Below are 11604 nucleotides of genomic sequence, written 5' to 3'. Positions count from 1 at the left end.
GTTTAGTGCTAGCATTACCTCATCTTACACTATTAATATTTGTGCAAAATTACTATACTCAGCATATGCGGCCTCTAAAAGGAAGTGAATAATTGATTACAATCTAACAGAAAATAAAACAGCATTTATGAAATCAACGGGCCTCTACTTTAAGCTGAGTATACAAGTTGCTATCTTCATTTTACCGAAGACTTAAATTTAAGTACATTTTGATTCATTACAAAATATATCATTCAATATATCAAATTAATGTGATACAAAAATATATGTCACCGTCTCGCGAGAAAAAACTTCATAAAGATATCATAAACATAGTTTACAACATTTTACGTAATTATATTTCAAATATTAAATCCAAAACATCGAACGGAAGTAGAACTGCTAACAAGTAGCACTATTCTTTTCGAGCCAGCCATAAGAATATTCCTCATCAATATCCACAAATATGTTACAAAACATAGCAAGGAAATGATGTTTAACAACAAGAATTACAAAATGTACTCCAATGACATCGATACTCAGTATTCAACAGCAAATCAAGTATCATATCAAAGTCATTATAAACCTGACACTGAGAGGAACAAATTTATACCACCTGGAGCCAGTTATCAAAGCGTAAAAAAATACTTGCGACAATGTCCACGAATCAATAGCACAGGTGATCAGATATCAAGTATACAACTTTCAATACAAATGACCAAAATTGTTACGAATCAAAGGCAAAGGGGACCAGGTATAAAAGCATATACGTCACAATACAAATGACCAAGATAGTCACGAATCATGGGCACTGGGGACCAGATATCAAAGGATACAAATCACAATATAAAAACCAAGATAGTCACGAATTATGGGCACAGGGGGCTGGATAGCATAACATACAAATCACAATATAAATGACCAAAATAGTCGCGAATCATAGGCACAGGGGACCAGATATCAAAGCATACAAATCACAATACAAATGGCCAAGATAGTCACGAATCATAGGCACAAGGGACCAGATATCAAAGCAAACAAATTACAATACAATTGACCAAGATAGTCACGAATCAAAGACACAGGGAACCGAATATCAAAGCTAACAAGTCACAATATAAATGACCAAGATAGTCACAAATTATGGGCACAGGGGATTGGATAGCATAACATACGAGCCACAATACATTTTATATACGTTTAAAATATCAAAATACAATAAGGCATGCATGCCCTTAAACTTATATCAAAGGCAAACGGACATCATTAGATCTTTCATCGATGGTAACGATTCAACAGCACAAGGGACCAGATATCAAAGCATACAAGCCAAAATACAACTGGAACCAATTAACATGAATCAACGGCACTTGTGATAAGATATCAGAACATACAGGGCACAAAACAACATGCACATAAGGTAACAAATCAACACAGTGGCCAGGATATAAAACATATAAGCCTCATTACATCTGGCACAAATAATCATGAATCAAACCAACAACGGACCGGAAATCAAAGCATACAAGCCACAATACAAATGGCACCGACGGTAACGATTAACAGGGGACAAGCTATCAAAGCATACCAGCAAAAATACAAGTTTCACCGATGGTCAGGTATCAACGACACAGGTCACCGGGTGTGAAAGCAAACAAGCAAATTACAACAGGTACTGATTGCCACGATCAAACGGCACAGGTCAGCAGATATCAAAGCATGCAGAGCACACTACGGCTGGCAACGATTCGCTCGAATCAACCGCACAGGTCACCAAATATCGGAACATGCAAGCCACAATACAAACGGAACCGGTTGTCACGAATCAATGGCATAGGGGACTGGATATAAACCACAAAAGCCACAATGCAACTTGCACAGAGCTCCACGAATCAACGGCACAAAGAACCGGATATCAACCAGAATACAACTGGCACCAATGGTGATGAATTAACTGCTCAGATGATCTGATTTCAATGCATACAAGACTTCCTTCAGCACCCTTTGTCACGAATCAATGGCACATATGGCCAGATATCGGAACATACGGGCAACAAACCAACATGCACAGACGGTGAAAAATCAACGACACAGGGGATCGGATTCAAAAGCATATAAACCACAATACACATGGCTACGATGTCAGAAATCAACGTCACATGGGACCAGATGTCAGAGCATACCAGCAACAAAACAACTGTCATCGATACATATATTAATCCACTACATATGTTAACAGATATCAAACAAATCACAATACAACTAGAACCAATTTACACAAAGCAAGAGCACTGTTGACTATATATGAAAACCTACAAGCCGAGATACAACTGGAAACGAAAAGCACGAATCAACGGCTAAGATATCATATTTAGCATACAGGCAACGATACAACTTGCACATATGGTCAGAAATCAACTGCACAGAAGACCGGATATTAAAGCAAACAACATACAATACAATTTGCACGGGTGGTCAAGAATTGGGGCCAAATATCAAAGCATATAAGCAACAGTACAACTGGCACCGATTGTCACGAATCAACAGCAAACAACACATATGACAAGGTATTGGTCCATACAGGTCACACAAGAACTTGCAGTAAATTCAAAGGCCATGGAGAGCAGATTACAAAGCATGTAAGCAACAAAACAAATGGCACCAATGGTCACAACTAAAAGGCTTACTGAAAATAAAAGCATACAAGCCGCTATATAACCTGCACTGACAGTCATAAGTAAACTAAATAAGTTACCAGATGTTAAAGCATATAACCCATAATAACTGGCACCGATGACAAAGAACCTTCAGTACATGTCACCGGATATCAAATCATACAATCCCCATTCGAACTGGCGCCGGGTGACACGAATCAACGGCACTGGTGACAAGATTTCGGAACATACAATCCAAAATACAACTGGAACCGACTAGCTCGAAACAACTGTACAAGTAACCGGATATCAATGCATAAAAGCCACAATACAACTGGGCCAAACGTCTCAACTCAAATCACAAAAATGCAACTGGCACCGATGGTCAGACATTAACAGCACAGGGGACCGGATATCAAAACATACAAGAGACAATGCAACTTGCATCGATGGTAAGGAATCAACAACACAGGGGACCTGATATCAAGCCACACATGCCACAATGATTCTGGGCATTAGGAATCAATGGCTCTCGGGCAGGGATATCAAATTATTCACGCCGAAGAAACATACAAGAAACAACACAAAGGTCATCGATAATCATGAATCAACAGCTCAGGATCATTATTTCAAAGATATATTATACAATTGCAAATATTGCATTGAATATTATCTCTCTGGCGTAATCTTTCGATGCACAGACTGTATCATTTAATCTGAAGTGGTAACGAACAAGTTACAACTTTGAATGATTTTTTTATTGTTGACATAACAATATCAAAGATTAGTAACACAATAGCAATACTTATGTTAAACTACATGTCATTTGAAGCATATTGTACATATTGTTTTTCAATTTTAAATATAAATGAGAATGGCCAATTTTCTATGGAAGGGCAATTATATCAAAGTTTAAATTCCGTGTTTGTTATGATTATATCATCTTGTTCATTTATTTCACTTTGTCTGATGCAATCTTCATTATTTTCATTTGAAGGATTTATCTACTATTCAACTGATTGTCTTGCGCGCATGGTATTTCTATATATGTTCGTTAATAAACTGGTCACATTGTCTCTAGACATGTATTATGACCAACATGAGATTAGTACGTGTAAATGCATGCATAGATACTTCATAGAACTAACATAATCACACGTGATAACTGAAATTGTGAGAACCAAACCGATGCATTCGCTATTCTAATAATGCCATATCTCTAAACTGGGTACGTTTTTACAACAATCACACAAGCCTTTATGATTGACAAGTAAACACATATTAGTTTTAACATTAATTGAATGTAGTATGTTTGTTTGCGCCATGTTCTGTTGAAGGCAATGTCATAGTGTTCGAATTTGAAGTTTTCTTTGATGCTGATACAATATGTTCTAAAAACAGTGCGCGATAGGAGAAACTTTTGAGGGTTTAAGAGGCTTTATCTTATCGTACAAACAGTTCGAAATATTGTTTCTAACCTGAAGCACTTTATCATTTAAAGCAAATATTGATGGACATCCTTTGATAAAATTCAAATTCCCTATCCAAATATAGCAAACATGCAATGAACCATTTTATCAGCTGCACAGATGGGAAAATTAAAATTAATAAACGCCGCATGTACACAGCTGCTTTATATCTCATCCTGTTTCACAGTAGTAGACCGACATGTACATATACAATATAGACAATTAATGAATTATTTATCGAATTAAAATGTTTCAAAAGTTTATAATATATTTGGTTTAAAGGAACACTCTTTTTCGGGAGTTTAAGATACGTCATGATCATCATTTTTTTGGGTAATAAGGCGATGAAAAAATATGGAAAAGGTTTAATCAGATTTGGGATAGAAACATTTGCATTTTTCAGAAAATTGTTTCGACAACATAAGTATGTATTTGTGCCAAAATGCCCCGGACAATGTTTTGTGGATTCTTGATGATTAATAAAATTGGGTAAACTAGTTTATTCAATTCAGTTCCTTGTATCACAAATGGTTATTAATGATCTGAGATAAAGTGAAATATTGGTATAAGTGCATCAAATAAATTGTGTACTTTCCTGTGAAATTGGAATTAAAATGTTTATAAATTACCAAATGAAAGTCATATCTTATACACACTATCTGACAGAAATATAGTTCGCTAATATTTTAAAAAGTAGTTTTTTTATTTAACATCAACGGGTTGCCGGGATCGTACAATTTGTTATCAGTAGCTACTTTGATTGCGTTTCTTTTAAGATATAAACGAAATGTAAACGATACCGCGACACATTTATTGTGCAAAATGGGAACGTTTCACCTCACTATTTGTCTATGTGCTGTTTTCATTTTGTTTGGGAATGATGTGTTGGGACAAAAAGGTGAGACACTTAATTGCACTAGGATATTGGTAACAATGATATCAATGCAATCAATGTTACCTGCATATTCATTATATGTTTAGTTTTTCGATAAAGGTTCAACCTGAAATATCGTTGAAATAATATGCAGGTTACATATTGTCAAAGTCACTTAAAACATTATACATTTAATCATTGTAACGTTGCTGTGCCATTGTAGAATGCTTAAATTTAATTATATAAATAATTACGTATAGTTTCAAAGCATATATTCGCATTTCTTTGTCACCACATTGGATTAACCAATTTGTATTACTTTTACACTATCCTAATTTATTTCACGTTTTAGCAATTTCTGTAGATGTTGTTCTTCTTTTGGATTCAACTGATAATGGACGATCGCACAATTTTGATGAAGAGAAGAGATTTGCATCAGCGGTCACAGAGAGGTTATTTGATCCTAATGTTCGCATTGGTCTGTTCACGTTTGGCCAAAATACATATAGCCAGTTTACTCTCGACATGTACTCGAATATTCGTGATATGAAACAAGCCATTCTGTATATGTGGTATAGTACTGGAAATGGCCCACTCGAAAAAGCAATAAACACCACGATATATGAAGCTTTTAAGACTACGAATGGAGACAGAATTTGCGTCTCAAATACCCTATTAATCCTTTCGCACTCTGGGTTTGCAAATGCAACTCTTAATGAAGAAACCGTGAAGGCAATTGAACGGAAAAAAGTTCAAGTTTTTGTCATTAACATGGCGGGCCAAAATGCACGAGACAGCTTTGTAGATCTTACTAAAAATGAATCGAGAGTTGTTGATGCGTCTAATTGGAATGAACTGCAAAGCGTTTCAACCAAAGTTAGCGAACTATTATTATCTGGTAAGAGTTTAATATTATAGACACCTGATTCTACTAAAATAAAAATACACGTTTTAATTTCTCTACCAGATTAATAGATACATTTCTGAATTGTTTGTACATGGTTTTTATAACATGATGAGGTTTCGTGCATATTTGTTATATACACTTGCATTGCAGATATATTTCCATGTTCAGTTATCGTCCCTTCAATGTGTATTTGTGTATTCAGTATGTGTGGTAATGGATGGAAACTTTTACCATTGAATATATTTCACAGACGTCGGCAGTACTGGCTGCGGTCGTCTAACACAATGGGAGTCATGGACGGGCTGCAGCAGAACATGTGGACATGGTTTCACCTTTCGAACACGTCAGTGCCATAAGGATGATCCATTAGACCAAGACTGTGACGGGGAAATGTCGGAACATAAAGAATGCTTTCTAACTGACTGCACAGGTAAGACGGTACATTTTTAAAATGTTAACGTTTTGTTTGAACTGTATATGGTTTTAATTTGGCAGTGACTATGTATGCACTTATATAGAGAATTAGTTCAGCCGAAAATGAAATTATCAATGAAAAATGATTTCACCTCCAATCGTTACAAATGATGTAATAATGATTTTGCGATTTGTTTCTTTACAGAGCCGGTAGAGGGTAAATGGGCTTTCTGGGGTGATTGGGGCTCATGTTCAAAGACATGTGGGACAGGGTCCCAGCAGAGAACTCGCACATGTACGCAGCCAGCGCCTGCTAACGGCGGTAAAGTCTGTACCGGAAACTCGACGCAAACGAGATTATGTGCTGACTACAAATGTCCAGGTACACTTTATCTTATGCACACATAAACCCTTTTCTAACGGAAGCGAGCAGGGTTACCTTGGTAAAACAACTAATGGCCACTCTAGGCATTTAGTAGGCCACGTTTTCAAGAGAAACAAACAATGCAATCATGTTATTACATTGTATTTAATGCACCCGTAAGCCACTGTCATATGTCTTTGTAATAATGAGGTATGATTTAACATCTGATGCCTTTGTTTTGTTATGTTTAAATTTCATTTTGACATTTCATATCAAATATGTAATGATAGTACAATGTCGTTAGATAGATGATATCAAAATTCCAAATAAAATCGTAATATAAAAAACAAAGACAGAAACTGGTAAATTATACTTTATCAATTTTAATGCATATTTTTGTCATTATTTTTATGGAGCATACAGTAACACTCATAGAAGATTCGTGATGAGGAAAACAAACTGATAGCCATGCTAATGTTTCAGTAATGTTCTTATAACTAAGCGGTTTTTAATTAAACATATCGTTTCTTGCTTTCACTAATTTATTACGCTTTTCAACTGTGAAAGTACCGTTCGACAAAACTAGGTAATATTTAGCATTTTTATGAAAAAAAGGTAACAACATGCACATTCGTCGATATGTCATCGTCGCGTCATTTCAGATTACGTCACTGAATGATAGCGCAGCGCTTTTTGTTATGGCGGGATTACAATAATGCATCGGGATTGACTTACGGTCAAATGAACGTCTACATGTACATAAGTAGTCGTAGGGGGGGGGGGGGGGGGGGCAAAAAAGCCGTTTACGGCATTGCTCTTTGGCGTTTTCAGTAATTTAAAGTACTTTTTAAAACGCAATGGCTTAAAGTTTGATCCTTATTGTACGTCTGTTTGCTGATTGAAACAAATGAAAAGTAAATTTTACTTTGAATTACCAAGGAATAACCAAGTAAATATTTCATATTTATTCTTTTTTATTTCGTTCTCCGCACACAAAAATCGGGTAACCCGACGAACTGCTCCACTTAATCCATTTGAAAGAGCAGGTTGCCTCAGGCGTCCGGACTAACTTAAAGGTCAACGACTAACGTCACAATAAAAAAACAAAAATGTAAGCATTTCTTGTTTATAAACTGATTATCGGAAACCCATTATTGTATTAATTTCTTTCAGATTGCAATGCAACGTGTCCGGCTGGAGCACATAGATCGCAAGACTGCAAACTTTGCGAGTGTTCAAGCTTGACACTCTATGGCCAGGCCTTGAATGACAATAACGAAACCGTGAAAAATGCTGGTATTTATTTAGAATCTAGTATGTACAGCCCGCTCGCGACAACGGATGAGTTTGGTTTGTTTGAAATAAGCGGTGTGTGCTTGATGAACGAGAGGGTGTTCATAACAGCCGAACATTGCGCTGATGCCCATATTACCCCAATAGAAGTCAACGCTACGCACTGGACGCTTCCTAATTTCAGGCTTGAAGTTTACGGTAACATAATTAGTGTAATAAAGTTAGTGTTTATTAAGGGGGGGGGGGCAATTATCATGTCGGTTGATATCCCCTTGAGCTTTTTGGTGGCATACAGAGAAACTACCTCAATAATTGATTTGGCTATCATTGAATTTATATCAATTTGCATTGGACATTAGAGCAGAAATTTAATTTAGAATAAATTTAGTACCTACGATATAATTTAATGTTTGTTATTAAATGGTGTCAATATTTGAAAAAGATGAGTAATTAGTTTGCAGTTGAAAATCGGAAAAGCATAAATGGCTACTTTATGTTTAGATTTGAATGATAAACTTATTATTTTTTACGGTACATTTATACTTACAGACGGATACACTCTGAATATGTGTGTACGTATCCTAATTAACAAAACCCCAAATACGGTAGTCATCTGATTAACTGTACTGTTTAATGTTGCTACGTATTGACCAAATACACAAATTTAACATTTAAAATGTATTGGCTTTCTAATTACCAATATGTAGAAAATGTGACTAAAAGACTAAATGTATATTATACATCAAGTTATTACGGCTTGTATATTTGCTTTATTTATAATAAAATTTGACGTAAACCACTTATTTGGGAACAATTGATGGCAATTTGCTTTCGAAAGAATGTTACCGTTGCCATGTTCTTCTTCTGTGATTAATAACTGACATTACACCAATAACTACAAGTAATTAAAATTCCTAACAGTTCCACCAGTGTTTAATGTGCTTCCTGAGGCAAAAATAAGGATGGCTGGACAAAACCTGGTTTTATGTTGCAAAGCGAATGGGAAACCCTCGCCTTCTAATTACAAATGGTAAATACGTACATGTACGGATGGGTCTGTTTTTAGTGTGTTCATAGGTTCTGTTTCAATACAAGATTTTACTTGTAACTTCAAACATCTTAAATCGTATTACATTAGATAATCGTGCTGATCCGAGCAAGGTGCAATATTGATATCAACAGTTCTTGCAATATACACATCAATATTTTGTCTGCTGCAGACAAAGCGAATGAAGATATCTGAATCATTAACTCTACAGTCAGATAAGGGATTTGTAGCTTTATTATTGAAAAACTTACTTGAACTAGATTTGAGTATTGCCATTGTCGAAAGTGTTCATCTGCAATTACTAGGTACAAAGACGAAATGGAACTTGGCAACGTTGGAATGAATGGAACACTTGCTATTGAAGATGCAAAGATAGAAGACTCGGGGAAATATAAATGCAGTACAGAGACTGACGCTGGAATTTCGCAGTCTCATAACATCGATGTTACTATAACAGGTAGCGTAGTTTATATCGCCTATTATATGAATGGCTAACATACAATTGTATAGCGAATTATAACTGAAAACTTTCTTAAAATCAAGCATATATGTCTTTATTTCTTCTAAATATATGGTATAGCGTTGTAAACATAAAAAAACAGATATTTTTCGTGAATCCGAAAAAGAAATACCTAAATTCTTATAATAAATATAGACAGCTTTGTAACAATGATTATCCTTTTATTAAAACGATATTTCCCAAACACGTTTCTGAAAGCAAACTCTCTGTACATCAATAAACGCAAACAAGCTCGTAAAAGACATAAAGCACACGCATATATCGTCTAACCGATCCTTCGTTCCGAAAGAAGAGTTTTACGATTCATGTACTTTCAATCAGAACATATTCTAAGTAATGGCGAAATCTTGAATTTCACCACGTGGTCGTTGAAAAATGATCGTTACACTAACAGATTCACCAATAATGCACATAGCGCCAACAGTATTGTTTAAAGTTGTTTATTATTCAACACTATGTAAAGATAAAATACCAGAAGTATATCAATTTCAATTTAATAGGAAAATAGCTCTAACACAATAATCATTTTCAACAAAAAAAATCAGTTGATTAACTACAGTTTGTGAAAGCTAGGTCGGAAATGTAGTACGGCTCATAATTTAATACAAGAAATCGTCTTGACTGTTGTAACGTAGCGGTTTGACTTTCATCAAATTATATTTCATGAGTATGAATTCACACAAAGTTTTCTCATTATATCAAGTAGAAAGTTACTATATACACATGTGTACTAATGAGGCTAAGTGATTCAACGTTATTTAATATGAATACACAAATCACTTTGTTCTTGAATCTATCGACATAGTAAGTTCCATGTTAACGATCTACATATCATAACATATTTTCTAGCCAACGCATCCGATACTTGCGGCATGCCTCTTTCCAAACTTGAAACTTTACCTACCGGATGCGTCGCCGAAAGTAACAATGCTACTGTTGTTGATGTCAGGACGTGTGGAAGTGTTAACTGCATGACATCTACATTGCACGATAATGGCTCCTGTAGCGATTACTGGCCACATCATTGTTGTTCTGCTAAGGATGTTCAACAAGTACGAATCTTATGTGAAGGATTCAGTTACATAACGACAACCATAACCTCATGCGAGTGTAAACAATGCTTTTTTAAGTCGGTTGTTACTGGAAGGGCGTTTGGAAGAATAGATGGCATAGAGGTTCCACTGCAACTCGGTGAAATCATCATCAATGGGAAAATATTTGCTCAAACGTCAATGGCCGGCTTTTTTAAGTTCGAACTTTCGAAAGGCATACGTCGAATAGTCGCAACATTTCATGATGAGACTTTTAAAAAGTTTGCTGATGTTACAAAAATAATACAAATTAAGGAAGGATCTACTACATTTGCCACAATTGTCGTTCCACCGAAACCAACTCCTCTTCCATTTCATGCAGACAACGGTACTGAGATACATCTTGGAGGAAGTGCTGACTTGCCTCCTGCAGCAAAACTGGCAATCCAGCCAAATTCCATTGTCACCCCTGATGGGAAACCGTTCAAAGGAAAAGTTCAGGCAGCATTACACTTTGTTGATCCACGAAAACGAAACGACATTGAAGCGGCTAATGGTGAATTTGAAAGTGAAGCTCCTGATGGCAGTAAGGTTCCCCTGAAGACATTTGGAATGTTCCAGCTTGGCATGACAGACGAAAATGGAACAGACCTCTCAGTTAATAAACCACTTAAGTTTTCACTCGACGCTTCCTTATTTGATGTGCCGGTAGACGAAAACGGTGATCCGTTATTGGCATTGTGGACATATGATAGTAATAAGGGTACTTGGGTTGAAATTGCAAAAATGCGAAAGGAAATTACAAATATCGGAGGAAGAAAACTGTTGGGAGCTGGAACGTATGTTGTTGACTATCACCCTCGCGATATACCGCGTCTGTCTCAATTTAATGAAAGAGTTGAACGCAAGATTATTGGATATACAAATTGTGATCATAGTGTGCCAATATATGAAACAACAGTTATTCGAGAACCAAGAGCGGGGGCTTGTTTTGTATCGGTTTCAGTCTATACAGATTTGTCATTAAAAGAGGCTTACGACGGAGGGGATG

The 11604-nt window shown here is 36.0% G+C and overlaps 1 protein-coding gene across 2 annotated transcripts in view; it reads left to right on the top strand.

Annotated features, from left to right (window-relative positions):
* The first annotated feature begins 4871 nt into the window (after positions 1–4871).
* The window catches only part of LOC128221142 (cartilage intermediate layer protein 1-like), an 8332-nt gene continuing 1599 nt past the window's right edge, over positions 4872–11604 (top strand). The window contains exons 1-8 of one of the 2 annotated variants that reach the window (XM_052929598.1): positions 4872–5000; positions 5341–5874; positions 6134–6313; positions 6503–6679; positions 7835–8152; positions 8876–8984; positions 9308–9459; positions 10372–11604. The exon at positions 10372–11604 is cut by the window's right edge and continues 494 nt beyond it. In XM_052929598.1, the coding sequence (XP_052785558.1) occupies positions 4925–5000; positions 5341–5874; positions 6134–6313; positions 6503–6679; positions 7835–8152; positions 8876–8984; positions 9308–9459; positions 10372–11604 (2779 nt within the window). In that variant the 5' untranslated portion in view covers positions 4872–4924. Of the gene's footprint in view, positions 5001–5328; positions 5875–6133; positions 6314–6502; positions 6680–7834; positions 8153–8875; positions 8985–9307; positions 9460–10371 lie in introns of both variants that reach the window. The other variant, XM_052929597.1, reaches the window with a different exon arrangement.

This window comes from Mya arenaria, chromosome 16, assembly GCF_026914265.1.
Source record: "Mya arenaria isolate MELC-2E11 chromosome 16, ASM2691426v1".
In the NCBI taxonomy this organism is placed as follows: domain Eukaryota; kingdom Metazoa; phylum Mollusca; class Bivalvia; order Myida; family Myidae; genus Mya; species Mya arenaria.
This window is presented reverse-complemented; position numbering and strand designations above follow the sequence as displayed.